The sequence below is a fragment of the Chroicocephalus ridibundus genome, chromosome 9, assembly GCF_963924245.1.
Source record: "Chroicocephalus ridibundus chromosome 9, bChrRid1.1, whole genome shotgun sequence".
Lineage (NCBI taxonomy): Eukaryota > Metazoa > Chordata > Aves > Charadriiformes > Laridae > Chroicocephalus > Chroicocephalus ridibundus.
Window position 1 is genome coordinate 36,833,957 of NC_086292.1, and position 24,199 is coordinate 36,858,155.

Below are 24,199 nucleotides of genomic sequence, written 5' to 3' on the forward strand. Positions count from 1 at the left end.
TTAGCTGTCACAAGATCAGAGACACTCCATGAAGATATTTCAGTAGCATGGACACCACACTCTCACTGCTAACAATTTTCTTCTTAAAAATAAAGTCTCATTAGCAAGACACTTCTAGTTTCTTCCGTAACTCATTTTGAATGCATATTAAAAACACAAGTAAAAATGGGTTACCTAATTTAAGCTCTGGCTCAAATTTTAACTCAATTTTTGGTTTCGAGGGTGTTCACTTTACGTAGAGAAAAGGCAGACAGCTAACCAGATCAGGTATCTTGGCAACATCCCACATCCACACATTCCTCTGGATATAATATGGATTTTGGGGTAAGAAACAAACATATCCACGAATTGCCAATGCAAAGAAAAGACAATCCAGCAACTCCAGAAGAAAAAACTCATACATATCCTTGGAAAGGTTTATTACCGAAATAAAGCTTTCAACATTAAAATATCCGTGGTATCTTTATACTAATGCAAGGGATGCTTCTGCTGTTCTCAGAGTTGTGACAGCTGATTTAAAGTGTATTGCACGCACTTCGCATATAAATAGAGTTTAAGATAACATTAGATGGAGTAATACTGTCTAATATTAGTGCACCTGTCAAACATACTTTCAAACTAATTGATATTGCATGTTCAGCTCATTGTATCGGTAACGTTAAACAACATTTCCATTTTATTGAACTGCAGTTCCCCTTTACTAAAAGCCACTTTAGCTGAAGTAACTGGTCTGAGTAATTCCAGCTCTAGGCAGACATCCAGATGTTTGTAATTGATCAGTCTTAAGAGGCTGAAGCTGAGCCGTGACTTCACACTGCACACACAGTAGACATTTTTAATAAATGCTGACCTGCAGTTCAGCTCTTTTGCTAGGTGGGTCATGCCTGAATTGCTGATGCAGCCCAGCAGATCAAGTTGTTTCACAAGGAATTGAAAGCACGGAGATGTCAGAATTTCATGTTCTTTCTATAGCTGGTATAAACTCAATTGGACATCCCCAGGGGAGCCTCCAACTTCCCCAATATATTCTAGACTGTAGAAAAATTAAAGTGAACCTTTTCTTGCCATCAATTTATATAATCTTTTGTACTGCCCTGATCTATCTATGCATTGCCTACAGTTCCTCTGTTCGGACACTCCAGGATTTGTCACATTTGCTTCTCTCATGTGATGGTGGGGTGCTGATGTGTCATTCCTTATCAGTAACTCGTGCATCTTGAACGGCAGCTTTTACATTTTCCCAACTTATGCCTGGAAACTTGTAGCCAGATTAGCAACATTTGTCAGATCTGCTTTGATTTTTGTACTGTATTTCTTAGAGACACTCAACGAGCCACCCACTGAACATAATTAATCTAAAAACCACAACTAGTTATTATGTCAGTTGATGCATTTTATTTTTCCAAATAATTATGTGAATATATACTGGGCTGAGGAATGCTGAGGTTATCACATGCATGTCTTTTTTTTTGCTTAAGCTAGAGGTATATCTTTCTAGGACTTCCCAGAAAAAAAATTATACCACACCAGGTGTTTGTTACGCATACACCATTTCCCAGAATCCCAGCGTGGTTGAGGTTGGAAGTGACATTTGGGGGACATCTTGTCCGATACCCCTGCTCAGGCACAGTCACCTTGAGCAGGCTGCCCTGGACACTTCTTGGTGTTTTGGTACATATGGTGCCTGTGTAGGATGCACACGTGTCTGTGCCATCTATACATACCACACAGTTTTTGTTAGAAAGCTCCAGTTCAGAAATTATGGTTCAGCTTTCCCAAGAAAGCCTATACGCGGGTTTCTTGGCAAGAAGTACTCACTTAAAACACTGTTATTATATTCATTTTAAAATAACATGGATATTCTAAGACATAAGTTATTAGTCAGGAAATCTACTTTTTCCTCAAACGAATTTTCCCGCTTTTTACTGTTCTAACAAATCTGACATAATTACGACACCTTTGTATTTGTGCAGTTACACCCAAACTCTTTCCTTTTCACACTCTCTTCTCAGTCTCAACGACAAACTGCATTACTGAGACTCAGCCAATGGGTTCAAGTGTCAACAGGCAAGAGTACTCTGTGCTTGCTCCTTCCTAACTGGTAGAACAGAAATCAATGTTTCTACTAGAGATTTTGTGACCCAGTACAAGAACACCTATCCCTATGGACAGATGATACTCCCGCATTTATGGTCTCCCCCCTGCTCCGCATTCCCAACCCTGCCCTGAGGCCCTCAGGGCCCCAGGCGCACCGCTGAGGCGGGGGCGGTTCACAGGCCCACAGCCCCCAAGGAGGCCTCCTCACGAAGCGAGGTGCGTGGAAAGACAGAACACCTTCGCTTGGTATTTTTTTCTAGGAAAATGTGAATCCTTTGTCACCTTGAGTATTAGCCAAAGGCGTTAAAAGCCCGCCGTCGCGACCGCCTGCCCACCAGCGCCCTTCGAGACGCGCGGACCCGCCGCTGCGCAGGCGCGGCGCCCGTTCGCCAGTGGGCATGCGCGCTGCCCCCGCGCGTGCGGCCTCGCGTGCTGCCGGCGCATGCGCGGCGGGCCTGCCGCGAGCCGTTGCCGTTGCCCGTTGCCGCTGCCGCCGGGCGGGCGGCGCCTGAGGGGGCGGTGTCGGCGCGCCATGCCCGGGGCGGCGGTGTCGGAGCCGGCGCGGAGCCGCGGTCGCTGAGGTGCGGCGGGAGCATGGCCGAGTCGCTGCGGGAGGAGCCGCCGGGCGGGCCGGAGTCGGAGGCCGAGCTGTCGCAGCGGCTGGCCCGCACCAAGGCCCGCTCCTACGGCAGCACGGCGAGCGTGGCGGCGCCGCTGGCTGAGCGCTACGTGGAGCACCGGCTCAGCGCCGGGGACACGCTGCAGGGCATCGCCCTCAAGTACGGCGTCACGGTAAGGGGGGCGCCGCCGGGGCGGCCTGGCCGGCCCGGGCAGCCAGCAGGGCCCGGGGGCTGCAGGGCCGATAGCGGCGATGGGCTCCCGTAACGGCAGCGGGCAGTTGTGAGGCCCAGAAGGTAGCGGAGGAGAAGGGGAAGAGGCACTGGAAGTGGAAAGCAGCCGAGATTACAGGTTGAAGTTGTCCCGTAGAGCATTTCCTACCCATAGTGGGCAGGAGGTTCGGTCCTTGCCGTGGATATGATGCTGGTTTGAGTTTCAGTATTTAAAATGCTGACATCTGAACCTTGTGAGCTGCTTGGAGGGGTCAGTGCCCAGTTCTGATGGGCAGTGGCTGAAGTTTGTGCTGCCCGAGACAGGACTGGCCTTGAAACTGGCGAGTGCTGACTTCGCGGGACTGGCTGCTGACCTCCAAGATGCACTTACTGCCACCAAGTACACCTGGGCTCACGTGACAGTTCACCATTACACTCACTTCAGATTAAAAAAGCCCACAATGTAATTAAACTTATCTTGAGAAGAATCATTGTTTTGATGCTGATACGTAGGCTGTGAAAAGAAGAATTTACTCCAGTAGCTTCAGGGCTAAAAATTCTTCCATTGTCATCTACTCACCTGCCTAGAGGTGATAAACAACTGATTTGAAAGTGTTGCAGCTTTCCTTCTCTTTTCCTATAGAGGAAAAAAGTTTACTTCTGTGGAAAATGGTGAAAGGCTTATGCCAGCCTAAGACGTGCAGAGTCCAGTAGGGTCTACCAGCAGGCCCTAAAGCACTACAATTCCCCATGGAGCAGAGCTCACCTACCCTACCTTCATTCCAGGTTATTTGGGGCCCAGTGAGCTACCAACTGACCTATCTATATGCAGCTTTAGTAGTCCCCTGCAGAATTGCCCGGGACCAAGCAGCTGGTGAGCATAGCTAACAGCATGCTGCTAGTACACAGTCAATGTCACTTGCACATCAGCACAAAGCACCTTCCAGTTGGGCTCCATCCAGAAGAGGTACAACACAGTCCCAAATTAATAGGTTCTGACTGGAATGGGTTTCCTTTTCTTCTCTGATTCTGAAAGATATACTAAAGCCTTCCAGCAACTTCAACAGCATTCAGCCTTTGTTGTGAAAAGGGTTGAAAGTCTGTTTCTCTCCCCTTAAGAAAGATTTTGACCAAATCTTGTTGGCAACAGGATTAATGGTGTTTCGGATTTATATTGGTCCACACTAAACCAAAGTTTTGCTCACCTCGGGGTGACCCGAGCTGCTCATTGGATTTGTTAGAATTTTTATTTTTGGCCGTGCTTTCCATGATGGATAAAAGTCTCTGGCCTAAATGATTTGGCTCTAGTGTTCTTCATTCAGAAGTGTATTTGCTCACTACAGTAAGTGAAAAATCTACACAGACTACTTAAGTAGTAGTTTTCCAGAAAAAAGGCATTTCTAAACACGTTACAACTCCCTTTCAGCTGAAGTGAAGCTAGGGATTGAACCTGTACAGTCTGACAAAACAGGTTTAATTTATGAACCATAAACTTTGTTCATAGTATGAATTTAAGCTTTTGCTGTGCTAATGATGCTTTTAAAGTATAAATGCTGGGGTTTTTTAAACACCTCATTTTGTATTTGATTTAATGTTGCTAGTACTCTGCTGAAGAAACCAGAGCTGCATCATTATAGGCTTCAATTGAGAAAGGTTACACTGACATGAAATGTCCCTAAGAGCAATGCCAAGTTAGCTGAAATCAGCCATTGTGTTTCTGCTTTAATGAGTTTCAGCCCAGGGTAGGAATGTATGCAAACATATTTGCTTTTAGCAAAATGAAGAATCTTACGTGTTCACACAATGACAAGGGCTGACTTTCTCTAAAGAGTAATTACATTTGCTTCCTGCATCCTTTATACTTGGCTAGAAGTGAGAGTTGCTGTAATGGGAACATCAGAATTATCTTTGGCTGCCATTGCCTCCAGTATTACTGTTTTTAGAAGTTTCCTACTGTGGTTTTCCTCATTGGGAGTCAGTTTGCAGCAAGAGACATCCTGTCCAGTGCCTGCCTTGGCATGACATAGCATAGGCAGTTTAAGATGGATGAAAGTGTTGGGGGAGAGGGAGAGAGATCGGTGTGCTTTGTTTGGCCTCATCCTCTGCCCATCACCCCTCTCCCACAGGCACTGTCTATTAATCTTGCGTGGCTTGTGTTCATTAGGTCTTTCTTTGAACATTGTTGGGTAGATTAACACTGGGAATTACTGTTTAGTATCATAGTTACAGTTCCACTGGAGCGTTGTTTTCCACCGTACAAAGGTATCCCGTTTGAGGGGAGAAGGTAGAGGACTATTTGTTTCATGGTCAGTAGGAACAGTTTTGATGGATTAGTTCAGCAACAGTTTATGCCTTACTGCAGCTTTGGTTAAAGTTGTTAAGAGCAAAGGCTTTAGCGCATGCTTTCACTGTTCTAGGTCTGTAGCTGACAGTTTGTTTTTCCTAGCACTAGGAAAACTAGTGTTAAATCCTGCTCTCCATACATGCATGAATGTATGGAGACATACTGAGTTGTAGAAGGAGCAGTATGTATTACACACATTAAGTAACCTGCCCAAGGCAGAGGGGTGTTCTTTTTAGAACCAAGTATTTCCCATTTCATTGTTGCTCAGTGCAGAGGTGCACAGTCTTCCAAATGCCACAAGATGGTATTTAAAGGTATTTTAGGAAGAAGTAACCAGAGGTAGAGTTACAGTGAAGTAGGATAGAGAACAGCAGTACAGTGCATTATTTATCAGCTATTGAAGCATCACCTCCCAGCTCATCTGTAGCAGAGATCTCAGTTTTCAACTTTTGTATTGTATTTTTAGAGAAAAGCTCCAGCTAGCATTTTAAACATTTTTTGCTACCTGTGAAGACAGCCAGCTTTTAGACATTTTGATAACTGACATTTAAACTAGCATCTGATGGCTGTTACAGGTCTTATTACTAAGTCAGGTGAAGCTTCCTTTATGCCCTTCAGATGGTGCTCAGCTTGGGAAAGAACTTAAGAGATACACCATAAACTGTGTAAGGCTAACTAAAAATAATTTCCAGGCTTCAGGAACTGGAAGAGTAATGAGCTGCTCTTACTTGAAGTAGTAGCTTACCATCTGACAATGGATATTAGTTATTTAGCTTTTGAAAATGATTATTAAATCTAATCATTCCATCATCTTAGCCATCTGCAGCAACAGGTTGGGGTTGCCTTTAAATAGAGAATATCGGTTTTGTATATTTAATGGATTGAAATAACTTACTGCTGAGCTTTCCTGCACCATTTTCACTACTCTCACTCTTCCAAACACCTAGCCTTTCTAGAGAGAATCTCTTTATTTTTACGGAGAAAGATTTCATCAGGCTTCCAGGACCCAAGCAAATGCATCCCTACATGACACCAGGTCTATAGTGGCACTGCAGCAGATACTCTTACCACACAGTACAGGTCTACATTGCATGCAGGAGTTTATTCCAGTTACACAAGAGGCAACACAGTCTCACATCTGCACAGAGAAGAAAGACTAACATCTCTACTTCATTTTAGACCCTGCTAGTATGCTCAGTGTAAGAAATGCACAGGCATGCTAACCCAGTTACTATCTGTTAAAAATGATCTTTTGTTTTGCAATTGGGAAGGACTCCCAGTAGTGTCAGTGTAAAGTTTAAAGAGTTTAAGACTGACAAGCGTAAGATGGTAGAGCAATTTTTTCATCATCTGAATGCTGAACTGAAGATACTTCAGACTTTGAAGTAGTGAGTGGCTAGTGCTTAGAGCGCTCAGCTTTTTCTGTGCAATTATACTAGCAGTAAGACACTCTTACTACAACACTTAAAGGTTTTATTCTTACTCAGTTTAGCTCCATTTAGTTTAATAAAAATGAATAACACTTCTAATGCAGGCAAGAGATATTTTCAGTTCTCTTTATACTTGTTTTCAAGTAGGTTTTATTTAGAGTGCATTTATTGTTGCAGTACCCTAGTGATTAGGGGTTTGTGCTTATTGCAGTCACCAGGGGACCAGAACGGTCATTTTTCTTCCTTTCGCTTAAGACTTTTCATAATGAAATCGTAAGTTTAGGTTATAACTAAAGCTTAAAGTCACATGATCATGGATACTGATTTCTGTGCTTTTTTTTAAAACCTTGCAGTTGAGAAATAGGAAGCTAGTTTAACTGTTATTGACTTGGAAGGGAAATTTTGATGACTAAGAACTTAAACAACATTCTTAGTAGGGAGATAGTATAAACATTTACTGGGAACTTGTCCTTGCCTGTAAAGCAATGGAATTTATAATAGCTTCTCAGGTTAAGTATAGAGCAAGTGGGGCTTTGTGCATTAGTACGCTGAGAAAGATAGGGTCGTCTTCTTGCTCCTGTCATAAGATCGTCTATACTGATGAGTAGGTTTTAAGAAGTACTTTGGGTAAAAGTTGCATAAAAAGTATTTAACAGTTATGTGGTGGCTGTTACCATGCATTATTACATACATGAGGTTGCTGTTGATCATGCTGTAGATCCAGTTTACTGAACTAATGCAGCCACTAGTCTATGCAGCTGCATTATAAAGTGTTTACGAGCACCCCATTCTTTTCACTGCCTGACTTCTCACTGAAACACAGGACTTCATCTGAAGTCTGAATTTGTTACGTCAGTTAGGGGGGAAAATACTATGCACGAGATGTATACTGCTCTTCCAAGATTTGTGGTGCTCACTGTTCTTAACTAGTATGTCCTGAATGCTCAAGGTAACTTTATCGCCCCTTCTTTGTATTATGCACGCCTTTTACCAGAGTTCCCCTACAGCAGCTGCTAGCAATTCTGAGCCTCACTCTAATATAAATTCAAATCACCAGTACTTTTGCAATACATTTTTATTCTGTGGCAAGTTGTTCATGTGAGCTTATATAGAGATTGGAAGACTGTTCAAGAAAAGCATCTTTATGTAGTGCAAGACTGTAGAAAGACTAGTATTTTGGAGTGAAGTCTATATAAAAGGAAGAAGCTAGGCTGTTGAGTTGACAAGGCTGAGGCAGAACATACACTCTGAAATCACTTTGAATGCAAAAAAATACTTTCCTAAAGTCATTGCTGCTGCAAAGAAAGTATAGATTTATTGTAACTAGAGGTTACTGTACTACTTCGGAAAGTTAGTACTTTGTACTTGCCAAAACCTAATAACTTATATTTTTCCTATCTTTTTCAGATGGAGCAAATAAAGAGGGCAAATAAACTGTTCACTAATGACTGTATATTTCTGAGGAAAACTCTGAATATTCCTGTTATATCAGAGAAACCATTACTGTTCAATGGACTTAATTCACTGGAGTCTCCTGAGAATGAAACTGTTGACAGCTCCCCTTCTTGTGATGAAGGACTAGTGACAGTTCAGGAAGAAAGTAGTTCTTCTCCCAGTCCTCAAGAGCCTGACAATCAGCCCACTGCACCAGAAGAACTGTCTGCCAAAGATTTCCTACAGAGGCTGGACTTGCAGATTAAGTTATCCAAACAAGCAGCCAGAAAACTAAAAGATGACAATGTCAGGTAAATACTGCTTTTGGTATTAAGCATCTTAATCTCATCCTGAAGGCTTTTTAGTCTAAGCTGAACCCTTTTTGTGGGGTATCTCAGGCAGCATCTGTTGTTTTAATCTGTCAACAGCAAGTCTATGCTATTGTCATGCACCAGGTACATTCAGAGCACGCCATTAGCAGATGCCTTGATACGGCAGTTTTAAAGGCTGTCTTACAATACGTTGTTTGTAGAGTAGCAATAATATTCCATGAAAGCTAGAAAGCCAGTATTCTCCAAGATGTCTTGCTATGTAAGTGGTCAACTATTTAAGCAAACCCATAGTTTTCAGTAGATTACTGAGCCAAAGCCTACGTGGAAGGTGATTGCATACAGAAAGGCATGAGTGCATTTTTTTTCTGTCCCAGATTGCCTCATAATTGTGTAAATATTCTCCATGTTGCAGTTTCAGTTAAGCTATCCTATCTCCTTTCCCTAATTTATGGATCCACCTATGTAGACTTCCGTCTTTTCTTCATTATTTCTTCTACAGCCAGGAGCTCCCACACACTTTACTCATAAAAAAAGCTATACCTTTTGACCTCTTTGCCACGGTGATTATCCCCTCACATATGCAGGCATCCCATGGAGAGTACAGAAAGACATAGAGCAAGAGTGGCCTTCAGTAGTGTTTGTTTTTCCCACATCCTTGGGACAAGCTTCCTCAGGTTGTTCACAAGCAGTTTCTTGGGCTGGTTGTCTGGCCTGTTTATTCTCTGCAGAAATTGCCTCAGTGTGTGATGCTGAGGTAGCATTTCTTATGACAATAAAAACCATGACTGCAGGGGACTGGTATTGCTTCTCTTACCAGCGAACGGGGGAGAGGGTATGCCTGCAGATATGTACTTTGCCTTTGCAAATTTGTTGAATGCAAAACTTCTTCCATCATCCTGGTTCACTTCACATACTCTGATTTGAGTGCAAGCAGCATACTTTTCATGGTAAAAGAAAGTAACCTTTCGGGACCAAATCTATCAAGCGTATAGTCCCATCATTTCTTTAAGAAGTTAAGGAGTTATTTCATTAACTTAAAAACTTTGTTCAATAGACAAAAATTTCAGGGGGAGCAGGATATTGCATTTAGCAATCGGACAAGCCTCATTTGGAGAAATATCCCATAAGACAGCTTAAGGTAATTCATTACTTATTGCACTCCACATACAACTCTCCAGAAGGACGCTCAGTTAGAGTTACAGTGTCAGGGAAGGCTGGAACACTTTCACACCTTGTTAACACAGTTGTCAGTTATTTTCTTTTGAATTGATTACATGAAAGAGGAAAAATAACTGTTGGAACTTGTATTCTTCTCTATTCAAACTCTTTCACTTGCATTATTATATTTGAAACAATGTAGAGCATCTATCAAAACGTGCCGCTGCTGACTCTCAGATCATTAGACATATGTATCTAATACAGATTAGAGTAGGTGTTGACCCAGCAGTTAATCTGGGTCACAGAAAACCACAGTCCCTGCCAGAGGAAGGTAATTATTTTAACATCCCTTCAACAAAATAACATGCTAGTTTACAGAAGGAAATTCACTTAGACCTGGCTGCACCATGAGCAGAGCCAGTACAGTGAGAGTGACACTGCACAAATAGCCACTGCTGCTACTAATATACATTTCCTATATTGCTTAAGTTACAACTTGGGAAATGAAGGCCTGGTGCCAAATTTCCTCCCAAGGAATTATGAATATAGGAGGATGAATTACTTTCCCACCTCCTGTTCAGATTTAGCGGATAATTTTTGTGAATTATGCATAGAGCACAGATTTTTATTGGTCATGATGCTACAGGAAGCATGAGCTACAGAGTTCAGGCTGCTGAGCAGGATGTTATCCAAGTGAAGAGAAGTTTCCTGTATGTCTGATAAAGCCTTCATAATGCCACCTTTCACCCCACCACCTCTGACTTTCAGTCCTGGCTCACAAAAGCTGTCCTTGCACATCTCCAACTGCGTTCACCCCTTTACAGTCTGACAAAAAGTGCCAAAGGACCAAAGTCAACGTTTACAGAGAGTTTGCAGAACGTTTACTCCTTGCAGAGAGCAGGAGTTAGAGGGAGACCATTGCCAAAAGCCCTGGAGATCCTTTTCAGCAGTGTACCATCAATGGCATTTCTGGGCCTGCACTGGAAAGTGGCAGCATGCCTTACTCTGCTCCAGCAGCTCCCCAGGAGGTACCTGTTCTTCCTCCTGCCTATACCTTTCTTGTCCCTTGCTTGAAGCAGGAGGCCTTGAAAATTGGACAGCCATCATGATAGTAAACCAGTGTCATGAATACACAAAGTTTCAATTCTTAGAGTGAAAGACATTTTTGAAATTGAATGCTGTTTCCAGCTACTCTGGCCTTCTGTATTCAGATTGACTTGTCAAGGCCTGTTTAGAATGTGACATGCACCAACGCTGCAGTGTACTTAAGTGCCTGTTTGAGAGTAAGAAAGGAGCACCTAGAGTTACATCAGCTACCACCAAAAGGGACATTTGGACTAAGAAAACTGCAAGCAGAAGCAGACTATCCGTTCTGAAACTTGGAAGAGTCATAACTTCTCACCATACCAGTGAGCCTGATTTGACAGATGGAGAGAATCACGATATCTCCTAAATTGCTCTTTACTTTGGTCTCCCTTAAAGTTGCCAAGAATGCATGCGCATTCATGCACTGATTCTGATCAAACTGTACAGGCAGTTTCATAGTCAGAAACGGCTTTGTGCTCCAAAGACAGCTTAAGGTGAATTACATTGTTTAATCATAACTCTTGAAGTCACCACTTTAAGTGCTTTCAAAGGAATAAAGTATATTAATCTCTAAAGTCAACTTCTTCCCAGCTAAAACCTCTTGCTGTTAGGTAGAAAAATTGAGGAGCACATAGGTGCAGATTTAGACTAGATACTAAACTTCAATAGCTATGCAGGTAGACAAGCATTAAAGATTATAGAATGTGAACCACTCAGTCTGTGACAGCTACCTTTCACTATTAGACTTTATGTAAACATATGGCTAGATCTGCATGTAATACTACTTTTATTAGAGAGTTTCTCTGAGCAAGAAATCAGTGGTTAATGATTCCCCCAGCCAGGTGTATTTACCCAAGATGCAGTTCTAGCTGAGCAGCTTAAGGCAATAAGACCTATTTTTGTTTTGAACAATATTTCTATCATAGGCCAAAAGAAATGCAAAAGTATTAATATAGTTTGTAGCATATGTTGCCAGCTCACGTAGTTGCATACTAGGGAAGAATGCCATTTTATCCACACGTGGAAGAAAAGCAACTTGTAATAGTTTGAGAAAATATGGTAGTGCTTCATCTTGCCCAAAATGCTGTTACGCATGTTTCCGGATACCAAAACAGAAGTTGAGTTTAGTGATGTTTTTGGTATCAGATAGCTGAACACCAGAGGTCTAATGCAAGGTCTTTATAGAGTCCTTAATATTTTAGAGTAGTACTGTGGTAGGCTAGAACACTAGGGCCATATACTCTCTTTCTGGGACAGGTCACATCTTTCTGCATTTGCCTTTTAGTGACTCATTTTGAAAACCTCGTAACTGAATAGAGCCATGGTAATCACTATTGCTTATACAAGCCAATATAATTAATTGGTGTGCAGCGCTAGAACAGAACCATATATTGTCATCTGATCAGTTGCCTTGACCTGAACCTAGGAAAGAGTAGGCTGTTCAAGCGTTTGAAACTGATAACTGATAGAGTTAATTTGTTCAATAATTGGTCACCATTGTTGGCTATGAGCTAAGAAAACAGATACCTCAATTAAGGAGGCTGCCTGTGGAGAATCCTGCTTTCAGACTTCCAAAAGCTATTAATTCACGAACTCAGATTGTTGCCTTGTTTAACTGTGAATTCTAGAAGCATCCAAGCATTGGATTTGAGTTTACTTGTTCATACTCAGGTGCACTTGGTCTTACAGAAGTGGTTATTAGCATTTTTTATTGTGGCCTGATGCATGCAGTAGCTTGCAGTAGATGTCTTTCAGCTCCTGTAACCTGCTGGACAAAGTGGCAACAGTGAACAGGAAGAGACAGCACTATGAAGCATTGTAATGCTCTGCTGTTCCTTTCCCTTTCCCTGAAGCGGAGTGTTGCAGTGACTTACCACTTTGCTATTTTAAGCATCGTAAAAGTGAAGAAAATTGGTTGGTTGGTAAACATACACACACTGCCATGTTGTTGCTTGTGGGCCACGTGCCAGAGCTGCTATTATGTAATTTTATTTCATATAAAGCTTGGCTTGTTTTTAAGCCATCAGAACAGACTTGTACTTGCTATGTACAGTTCTGAAGATCTACATTAGTAACATTTCCTGGCTGTTACCTTCGTTTGGAGTAACGTGTTGTAGATTTCTTCATATAGCCTAGTCCTGCAGCCTGGGACAGAAGGTTAGAAGCTGTTCTTGACAGCCCTTACTGCCAACTGCAGCATGCGTGAGCCTTGGTCAAAAGTTTATTTTGCACATATTTATTAGACTTTCTTAGGTTCGTGCATAATGACCTACTACATGGTTCTTATGTCCCTGCCACATACGGAAACCCCTCAAGGCTGGCTGTGACTCAATTGCCAGTCTTCTGCCCTCTACTGGCAAATGCCAAGTAAAAGCCCCTAGTCCAAGTGTATTTCAGGGGAAGTGGAGACGAACAGCTTAGAGTAGCCGCTTTGTTACTTTGAAGACTTGCTAATCACTAGTTCAGGTTTCCAGTTCTCCATATTCACCCCTACTATCCACCATAAGCAACTGCAGCTAATGTCAGTCCAGTGTTTGTGGCCATCTCATGGTGGATGCCATTCCTATATTAAGGCTTTCAAGAAAAAAGACTGAAAGGCCAATTCTGACAGCCTCTGATTAGAAGGAAGGTCTTTTTGCTGTAACTCTGCCATGGTTTATTCTCCTAAAAAGGGAAATGTAACAAAACTAAGAAGTAGAAAGTAATTTTCAGTGTACAGCATAGAAAGTAAGCTTTTTCCCTACTGGAGAGTATAAGCTCTGAAAATATAGTTGTTCTCCTTCATCCTCACAAACTAGCAGAGACTGCTATTTGCAGCTATGTTCTGAGCATATGTGGCTAGAAACTCATTGCCCCAGAAGGGTGTATGTCACAGCTTCAGAATATACTTCTTGAAATACTTAGCTTCAGCCAAGTAGTTATGGTTGAATTTTACATACCTGCAGTCCAATCTTACAAGCTTTGTATGTTGATAGGTTTCAATTCTGAAAAAAGTTTTAAAATGTATTTTCTTGAGACAATTTATAGATCAAAAGTGCTTTAGTGCTTATGAATTGTTTGCTTCCTTACTTTACTGTTATGCCAGGTATTATGAACAGCATCTGCAAATTATTCCATGGCAGTTTTGCAATGCAGAATTGATGATATAAGGAAAGATACTACTTAAATATACAGAGATCATCTGTATCTTAAGAATCATGCTTGGTACTGGATCTGTAGCATCACTAATGTAAATAGATGTAGTATTTGTAAGAAAGGCTAACGCCTGTTTTTAGTACTACTGTAAGCACACATCCCTGCAATAACTACCAGTTTAATCCAAAACCTGGGTTTTTTTGAGGTTTCATTTGTTTTACAAGATTTTTCAAGGCAAAAGCGATGTCATGTCTTCATGAAGATAATATTGCTGGACTACCCAAGAGCAGGGAAGGGCTGGGAAAATGAGTGCAAGCTACTCAGCTGCTTGGTTAGTTTGTACTGTTTTTTTCTCTGATTCTATTCTGGGGCGTTATATGAAATTTAACTTGTAGATAAATAATCGTGTTCGGAAGTTAGTAGGGAAAAGTCTGCACGATTGGGGTTTGGAATACTATTGAAATACATAGTTTTTACCTTATACCAGTATTAGATTATTTGAATAACTGTACCTTTATGTGGAGGCACATACAGCATTAAAAGTAACTGGAAATCCTTGGAAGCGCACAGTGTAGCAACCGTTGTCTTTCTGTTCTCACCAAAACACTAAAATTGGCAGCATCTTTAAGAATAGGCTCTCAGGAACATAATTTTGAAGCTACAGTAGTAGAAAACAATGATCTTTCAAGAACTTAACATGCTTGAATTAGTACTGGATGCTGTACTGCAATAAGTTTACATAACCACTTGTTTTTAAAAGCAATATTGTCAAGTAAACAGTAGGCAGACTCATTTTTCATGAGGATTTTTTAATAGCAACACTACTTTGGTTTATGCAGTGATTGAATTAACAACAGCACTTGTGGGCAGCTATTTTCTCCTAAGAAAATCCAAGTGATCAGTCTCAGTATTGATTGATGCACAGGAAGAATACATCAAGGAGCCTACTCAAGGAATATCCTTGCAGCATCAAGACACAGATCCAACTACAACGATGATGGCCTGCTCATATTCTTGCCTCATTTGGTCTGTCTGCACCCCCCACCATTCAAAAGGCTGAAACAAACCCACAACTAAGCTTGCTTTTTTAAAAAAAAGAAATTGAAAGCAACAGTATCAAAATTCCAGCATACCCGCCGCTTGTTTATCCTTTACAGTATTTCTTATTGATTTGGCACTGTAATGTCAAGAATAGTTCATTAAACTCTAACCACATTCTGATGTTGTTGAACTTACACAGCTTTACTTGTTCTCAACATTCTGTTCTTGAGACAACATTAACAAGATCTCCAGAGGTGCATAATGAACAGTAGTATACTGCAAGTAGTATTTCTGTTAGGCAATGCCAGTCTTATCTATTTTGATCCATCCATTAGGAAAAGTGGTGATCTGCATCTGCATTACAGTTTTACTGTGGGCCATGGTATGTTCCTGATCTGATGATTATGATAATTTTCTTTTTAGAGAGGAGGAGAATGAGGAAGGTCCCTATGCAACTTCTTCGTATCACCAGTAGAAGACGGATGTGATGGCCTGAAAACTTTCCATGAAATCAGTTCTTAAAGAACTAAATGGTCAATAATTCAAAACCCAAGTCTTTCGGACTCATCGTCTTGATGTACTTAAAACAAGTCATGAATGGGTAATTGCACTGAAATTATGACCTCTTCTGCCTTCCATAGGTTGATGTCCTTATGCTATATCAACAGAGGCTTAAAGCCTTCCAAAACTAGCAATGGCCTTTATACCCCTTCTGTGCAAACTGTAGCATGGTAGCAACAATATATCCTTGAGGTCACCTTTATGCAGGATGTTGATCTTTAGTAAGGATTTTGTAAATACTTGTTAAAGTGAAATTTGTTTTAAGTATTTAAAAATATTCAATGAGTTTGCTTGTAAATGACAAACTATGAAAATAACAGAAATTTACTTGTTCTGCAGACAAAGGCTAGTTTGCTGTGGAAGTTTTGTCTACTTCAGGGCTGCAGAAATTGCCTTTGAACTCTGTGTGTATGTCTGTGTGTGGTTACGATGTATTCCTAGAAAGGGGAATTCTACTTGTTTTGATGAGTTAAAGCCTTCATGATTAAACAACTGTTTGCAAATTGGATTTCTGCTAATAAAAGGGAAGAGTCACAGCAAGAGATTTTTCTTTGTGAGATATGACATTGGAATATCGATGTGTGTTCTTGTGTGGTTATATTTTGTGTGGTTTTAATTTAATAAATACAAAAATACTGATGTGTCTATTCATAATGAAGTCAGATTGGTTCTAGTCTGTTTTTTGCAAAGAATGGTTTGTCTAGTTACGTGAGCTATTAGATGCTAATTTCAGGGCAAATAATGTCCTTTACCATACAGTTTGCTCTCCTAAATGAGACCTGTAAGGACTATTTGATCTAGTTGTGCAGTCAAGAAAACTGCGTTAAGATTAATAGGAGCCACGCTGGTTAGCCTTCACTGTTCTGAGAAGAGATGCAAGACTCAAGTCTGCAAAGTGGATCCCACCTGAAGCTCAGTAAGGCGGAGTACAGACTGCATTCACTCTTTGCCCTGAAGCTAACGTATTAGCAAATTCTTGTTAAGCATCCTACAATTTTTCCTCAAGTATTCAATAAGCTTCACAAAACTCTTGTCAGTAAAGAATTGCCAGATCCCCACTGTGAGAGATGCTGTTTCCTATATATCAGGTCATTTATATAGTTTATTGCTCCCTCAAAGCAAAAACTTTCTGCAATATGTTAAGATGGAAGCAATATAGAAAGTTACATTAATTTACTAAAACTAGAAATAAAAATGCAAAGCTAGACAGGAATTGGTATTTCCCTAGAGCTTGCAGGAACTCAGACCCGGCAGGCTCATTCATATTGTTTCTAGCTCTGGCCCTGAAGAGGTCTGTGGTGGCACACAAATTAACTAGAACAGGGAAAGCTTAGAATGAATAAAAGGAAGTATTGATTTTTCTTGAAGAGACTGGTGAATTAGTTTTAGGTCTGGTATCCTTCTTAAATTGGGATTCATATTTATTTGTTACAGGATAGTCATTTCTGTTCTTGTCAGTTAATTTCGATAGGACATTATCAGAGCCAGAATAAACTACTTTTCCAAAGGTGACCCTAGCTTCAAGCCCAGTTGTATTTTCTAATCCTACAGAAAAATTTAATCCTTTTCTAACAAAGACCTGCTATTGGAACACCCTCACCTATCCAGCACACGCAAGATCAGAGAGTTTTGCTGAGCAGGTCAGCAAGCACGGCTTTCCTCGCACAGCGAGCACCCCTCCTGGCAGCCCTGCGAGGCAGAGTCGCATTTCGCTCCATCCTTCCTTAGAGTGCTGCTGTGCTCGTGGGCTGGAGGACCTTCAGGACAAGCAATGTGGAGGATCAGTGACACCGTTTACATCTACTTTTCCTGAGAAAGCCATACAGAAGCGCAAGGGAAGAAGCAGCTGTGCCAGCCTGGAGACATGGTTGGGCAGAGACCCACGGCTGCACACCCTTCCCCTCAGATGTGGCAGATTTCAGCCCAGCAGCACCCTGATGGACTCACCGCATCTCTGGCAACCCCACCGCACCAGGGCTCAGCATGGCATCCAGTACGAAAACATTAGCATAACCCAGCAGAGACACCTGACCCTTCTGTTCCACACAAGCAGGGAGGATTTTGATGCCGCCATTGACCACAACAAAGGCTGCCTGGAAGAGGCCCTACCTTGCCAGCCGTGGCCCCAGAGCAAGGCTCTGCTCCTTGCCTGCTACGCAGACACTCTTCATGGTGCCCCAAGGGCACGCTGCTTGACACCAGGCCAGAGGGGACCTTCGCTTTTGCTTCCATTCCACCATCCTTGGCACTTCCAGTCCTATTTACCAAGACCTGCAGCAACTGCTCTCCCCACCCTGGAGGGAGGCTGCTCTTTACGGCTGCAGGGCCTCAGAGTGGGCTGTAGGAGTAAAATATATTTAGAAATTGCTTTACTGTGCCTCTGCAAGTTTCTTGCACCCCTCCGTTGGCGTGAGGTCCTGTGTCCCCGTGCCACTGACACGTGGCCAGGCTGCAGCCCTGTGCACACACACACCTCCCAGCTGGCGCCTGATGGACCCCATGTCTGCTCAGCCCCAAGGAAAACGGAGCAGATGACAGAACATGGTGCCTGGAAATAGTCTATCTGTAGTACAGTCAGAGTAATTAAAGATGGGAGTTTTCCTACTCTGTAAAAAAGGGGTTCTTAAGACTCTGAAATAACTAAAGTTTTAATATCTTAATCCACATTGTCATATTATTACTCAATAAAATGACAGTTTTTCCTGTACATTTTACATATTGTTTATACATTATCCTGTACATTTTGCTTCTCACTCTGCCTTTATTCTTCCTACACTTGTAACTTCATTCTTTGTTTATATATTTCTACCACAAGGTGTGGTTTAGGGTTGGAATGGGGCAATTTCAGGCAGAAGTGAAGCACACAGTGCAGGTAAAATTCCATGTTTTGCACCTATTCTGTGGGTGGAAACCTGCATATTTTTTTTTACATATTTCTTCAGTCAAAGCTTGAAAAGTCAAAACCTGGGCAGGCTTGGACTAGGATCTTTTAAAATGAAATGCGGGACACTGTCAATAACAAGTTTTTGTTTGCAGTGTGTCTGGAGGCTACTTATCCCCTGTACGTCCCTCTAACTCAGCCATCGGGTGCTGTAGTTGCATCAAACATTCTCGGAGCGGGGCATCCCCCTTCCTGCAGGCATTGCGCTGAGCTCCTATTGCTCCGTGCTGCAGGACGGCCTCAAAACGCTGGGCAGTGGAGAGAAAAGATGCATTCTCTTCAACAGACAAAAGCAGCCTTGTACTACTGTAGCTTGTAGTAAAGTGTTTAATAAAGTACAGTATCAGAAACAGTAGTCTAATAGAAAAGCTCAAAAAGTGGATACCATATATGTTGTACTTGTTACATTTTCAGTGATAATTTAGGGAGTGGAGGATTTCTGGAGGATCCAGCAGAGATAGAAACAACATAGAAACTGATTTTTATCAATTCAGAACCAGAGATGTGCAGGTGTTGAAAATACCTCTCTCACCAGGAAAAAGGAAAGCACTGACAGAATGTGATTTACTAATTATGTACTAAATGCACAAGCAGCAGATGTCCAGTGCTCATGTGCTCCAAGTATTCCCTTCAAAAGAAGGACTGATCTGTGGTGCAGGCTGAAACTCGCATCACTCGTTTGCTTTTATTTAGCGTCAGTCGTAGCCTGTTAGAAATGCAGGGTGATTCATCAGGCTGGCTGTGTTTTTACTGTCTAGTTCTGAAAGGTGTGATTTACCGATAGAAGTTCATTTGATGTCCCAGCAATGCAAGCAGTATTTGAAGAATTCAAATAACAAGTTTAATGGGCTTGGGCAGGACGGGAAGTGAATCTAGTTTGAAGAATGTAGCTGAGATGATTGCTCATCCATCTGTCAGAGGGCTTGCTCTGTTCTCAGCTAGTCATCAGGTTGGTCTCATTAGTTATGTGTGTACCCCAAGTGATGCACAGCAGCAGGGCAAGCACAGAACAGGCCCGAGAACATGCATACTGTCAACTACAATCAGAGCATACCCAGTGGACTACTTTTTTTTTCTAAATTATGTCATCTATGCTTTGTTGAAGTTAATAAATTTGCAAAACTGAGAGGTTAAAAAATATTGCACTAGCCTTTTTGTGGACACGTAACTCTTCATAATCACTGGTCACTAGTTGATGGCATCTTTCCATAGGACTCCTGCATAGACTCAGAGGCCAAAGTATGAACCTAACTTGCAATGAAAATGAAAAATATTATTAAATTGCTCATTATATTGGCAGGAGAAGAAAGTTTGCTGTTTTTTTAAAGTAGACATTGAGGAAGGAAAGTTTGTCCTTTTTGTTTTCTAAGTGCAGATCCTAGATCGCTACCACTTCCCTACCTGCAAAGGTCTATGGTTAGTTATCTTTCTTTCTTTCATAAATCCAAAAGTCCACTTTTCCAGTGTGATAGTCACGTAAGAAACTAAGTCACAAGCTGTTGCAGAAAACAACTGAGATCTATAGGGACAAGAAGAAATTCTGTTCTTTGGGAATATTAGATGATGACGATGATGATAATAATTAGAGGGCTTACATGAGAACAAATACACTGATTCAAAATAACAGGAATTCCTTTTTCCTAATTAATTTCTGTAGTGTTTCTAAGGGACTATTTTTCAAACAGGAATGTTACATTGACTATATTTCCGGATAGAGTTTTTATCTTAAAACAAACACCACCATTAGTGACTGATACTGGAACTCAATGATCCATATCAGGATGTGTATGAGCAGGCAGTGACGTACTTTTTGTATGCTAGAAAGCATTCATTGGCTTATGTATCACCAGTTTTCAAATAGATATGCTGTTACACCTCGTTGCTATCACATCATTTAATATTTGTTACCAATAATGTTCTGTTGATAATGCCCAGTTGATAATTTTGCAGGGATTCCAACATTTACTTCAGTTGGCTACGAAACGTTGCTCAAATCTCCTCTTCCTTAATCTCCAGCTGTGCTGAGAAAATGAGGATGGAAACGATCCGCCCATTTAACATTTACAGAACTTTGTGCTGTGAGCCAGGATCTCCCTTCACTGGCAGGCAGATACCGACCTCTGCATCAGCCAACATTTTTTGATTGTTATCAATTTCAGAATTATCATGAGTTTTTTACAAAAATCAGAGCAGGGATAACCTCAATTATCAATGAATAACCTGTAATTAAAGGGAACAGGGCTTTCATGGGGTTCAGTTAGACAAATGACTGCTGCAGGGGATAAGTCTCCGATTTACATCTTCTGGAACTCAGTTTAAAATTTACTCTTCTAAAAACTTCTTTACCTTTGATCATGCTTCATGAGTTCTTCATACATAAAATTTTCCATTCACTTAAATATAAAAGATCTTAAATCACTCTTCAAAAACTCTGTAAATTGAGGAAGAAGAATGAGGGTGACATTTCGTTTTCTTTTTTCATTATTTAGGAGGTACCAAATTGTTGGCTAATGATAGCATATATATGCCCAAAAAATAGTTTTCCAAAATAATACTGCTCAACACAGATCAGAAATCAGTAAACACATCACAGCCTTGATATTCAGAGATGTTGAAATACGATAGGTTAAGTTAAGCCTTTCTGAAAAGCAGGGCCCATGTTCTTAACAACATCTCTAGTTCCAAACTCCCTTTCCCATGCAAAATGACTTGAATTGCTTTCCTTTTTTTTTTTTCTTTAAAGAAAGTAATGGCTATTTACATTTGTTATCAGGCTACTCACATCAGGAATTCAACTAATTATGCATGCACAATCATCAAATGGTGCACCAAAGAGAATGTTTATACATGCTGAATGAAGCAACAACGGGGAGAATATAGCTCTGTAATGTGAAAGGCAGTTGCAGTGTCAAAGGTGTATCAGTTGCTAAGGACACTATAGTCCAAGTTACAGAATACTACATAAAGAAATAAAAAAGGGTCAAGAAAAAAACAAGTACTATGATTTAAAACCAAGATTTCTGGATATAAAATCATATTAAGATTAATGAATACTTTAATAGGTAAATTATTTTCAAATATTTTATTCAGAGAACTATGAACTATTTTCTAATAATGCCCTTTACATAGTTGCATCTATAGAAAGCTAGTGGAATGACAGCAAAAAGATGTAGCATTAAAAGAACTTTCCATCAGAAATGGTTGGTTTATCTACAAAATTAAACCCAACATAAATAATAAATCAAAGAGAACATTACATAAACGTTGACCCTATCAAATAGAAATTCAGTGTCAGAATTTGGCGTTTAGGGTTGATTTGTGAGTGGAGGAAAATACAGTATGCAGTCAGTGAACGGAGCACTACAGCTCTTCGTTTCTGTCTAGAAAGTTGTCGGTACAATGTAAACAGAGCATTTCTAATGATATCCTCAAATTAACAGATCATAAGTCATTGAGCCAGGAGTGGGGGAAGCTATACTAGTTTTCTACATGTTTGGCAGCCACTAGCTTTTTACAGGCTGCCATAAATGCGTTTAATTACGTCAGCCTCTTCCTTGTCCAGGATGCCCTTGTCCACATAAGCATCAGCTTGCTGATCAATGAAATCTCTCAGCTTTGAAAGATCATAGTCTGAAAAATAAGAATTCATTTGCACAATGAGTCATTACCATTATACTGCTTCACCTAAGAAACAATGTCATTGTAAAGTTTATCCAACATATGCACTTTACCCAATACGAGAATTCACTACAAGTGCAACTTGTGAAAACAATTTAGAAAACCAAGACACCTGCACAAAATCTTTGTGCACACACCCGGTGCTTCTAGCATTCAAGAAGAATAATCATCTCTTGCGCTTAATTGATTGCTGGCAAATGCTAAAGTAAGAATATTTTCTGGTCCAGAGATTTGGTGTTCTAGTCTGCATGGCAAAAGCTGGTGTTAAACCCCTATTATTTTCACAATTGTCAGGGATTCAAAAGAAAGTATTAAATTGACTGTTTTCTACTGAAATGTCAATAAAATTCCCACTTACTACAAGCACCTGTAGTGAAAACTCAAGAAAGCGACTTCCTGAAAATAAATCAAAATAATTATTTACCTTGATACAGAACACAATATCCTGACATGAAAAATAGCGCAGTGAGTAGTCTTTATGAGAGTGTTAGTGTCAAAGTAGTCTTTGACAACCTGTGTGCGCCAATCTGCAATACCATGCTCAAAGACCCTTTCTCCTTTTCCGATAGATGGTTGCATCTATGCAGCATGATTCACGCCACATACACTCAGTAGACTTTTCCTATGCTGGAAGACATCATTATTTTCCATGAAAAGAATTCTACTTCCAAACAACATAAAAAGATAACCTATTGTGTAGTCGTAACTCTGGCAACAGATCCAGTATATTCACACATAACACAAGTTTCAGTGTGTGTCATAATTTACAGCATAAAATGTAAAGCTTAATTTGTTAGAATCACAAGTTAGTACTCTGGAAAGCATCAATGTCTTAAGGGTTCACATTAAGTTAAATGAATTAATATCTTTCATAAAAACAGATACATCCTGAATTTTTCAGTATAAATTACTTGCTCCACAGACAGAACCTTCAGAATATATTAATAGTGACTTTGTAATGTACTTCAGTGTATATCACCAGACAGCAAGAAGTGGAAGGACCTTCTTTCAAACCGCACATTCTTCACAAACCAGACAATAATGACTTTCTGTCTTTCTATGGTTGAGTGACCAAAATTGGATAGAAACAGAAAGACATTAAGAAGCAAACTAATCCTTGCGATCATTTTTCTAACAGTATAAGGCAATTTCAAGTGAGTAATACAGAAAATTGATATTCAAACCTCCCCACTCCTGCAGAAGTGTCCTCTCCATATCTGGGTTAATAGGAATTTTTCTATTTGCTGTTCTGAGGCCAGGGTTTCACGTCTGGTCTGTTACCAGCATTATTTAGGAGAATGTAACCTGTTTATCTCTCCATCCTGTCTGAGTAATAGGGACAAACAGTACCTAGCAATTTAATAATAAGGTTGTGAGATTTCATTCCTGTGTCAGAATGAGAGTCTCCAGTGAAAGACACCACGGAATGGAAATGAATGGAAAAACAAATACTAAATTAATATAATATCCACTTTATTCCCGTTAAAATTCCTGAGCTTATTTTCCTTCTAGAATAGTATTTACAATTCTAAGATCATTACGTGGAGATGTGAATTACTAAACATTCTGTATGGGATTACAACCATTAAGATATTACCCAATTCTGGCTAATTTGTATATCTCATGGCAATTTAATTTGATTTTTTTTTCCTAGAAATTGATAACTGTGAATTTCTAATACTTATTTACAACCTATTAATTTGGACAAGTAATTAGAAGAATCAGCTTTGGTTTATATTCCCTGCAACAGCTGCAGCATTACATTGAGCTTTGAAACTGCTACAGTAAATGAAGTGAGGTCTTCTTTGCATATTCAGATCAAGCCATTTGCCATTGCAATTAATTAGAGAATTTACTTTCATTCCTAAACAGCTACTGTTAGTGTTATGAAATGATAAACTACCTAAGTATTTTGTGAAAAATCCGAACATGCTATTTGCATACATTCGTTAAATGACTCGCAGTTACATTCTTTGGAGACCAACTGCAATAGGACACTCAGCAGCCCACATCTACTGGTGGGAGTGATGCTAATTTACAGAGGAGAGGAGCTGGTCTTAAAGAGCATTGGTTTCAAAGATCAAGCCAGGACAGGCCCACAGAGCCTATAGATCGTATATATGCAGAACAAA

The 24,199-nt window shown here is 40.5% G+C and overlaps 2 protein-coding genes across 4 annotated transcripts in view; one reads left to right on the forward strand and one right to left on the reverse strand.

Moving 5' to 3' along the window:
* Positions 1-2,516: 2,516 nt before the first annotated feature.
* LYSMD2 (LysM domain containing 2) lies at positions 2,517-18,162 on the forward strand. Its single transcript, XM_063345437.1, has 3 exons — positions 2,517-2,889; positions 8,109-8,446; positions 15,311-18,162. The coding sequence occupies exons 1-3, from the start codon at positions 2,692-2,694 to the stop codon at positions 15,360-15,362; spliced, it is 588 nt and encodes a 195-aa protein (XP_063201507.1). The 5' UTR covers positions 2,517-2,691; the 3' UTR covers positions 15,363-18,162.
* Positions 18,163-18,696: 534 nt separating this feature from the next.
* The window catches only part of SCG3 (secretogranin III), a 30,938-nt gene continuing 25,435 nt past the window's right edge, over positions 18,697-24,199 (reverse strand). For all 3 annotated transcript variants that reach the window (XM_063345434.1, XM_063345436.1, XM_063345433.1), the window contains one exon: positions 18,697-22,019. In XM_063345434.1, the coding sequence (XP_063201504.1) occupies positions 21,901-22,019 (119 nt within the window). In that variant the 3' untranslated portion in view covers positions 18,697-21,900. The remainder of the gene's footprint in view (positions 22,020-24,199) is intronic.

Excerpts from the sequence above, each read along its gene's own strand:
- LYSMD2 (XM_063345437.1), top strand. The coding sequence starts at position 2,692 with ATGGCCGAGTCGCTGCGGGAGGAGCCGCCGGGCGGGCCGGAGTCGGAG. Across the intron at positions 2,890-8,108 it reads CCCTCAAGTACGGCGTCACG|ATGGAGCAAATAAAGAGGGC; the intron begins GTAAGGGGGGCG and ends TATCTTTTTCAG. Across the intron at positions 8,447-15,310 it reads CTAAAAGATGACAATGTCAG|AGAGGAGGAGAATGAGGAAG; the intron begins GTAAATACTGCT and ends TTTTCTTTTTAG.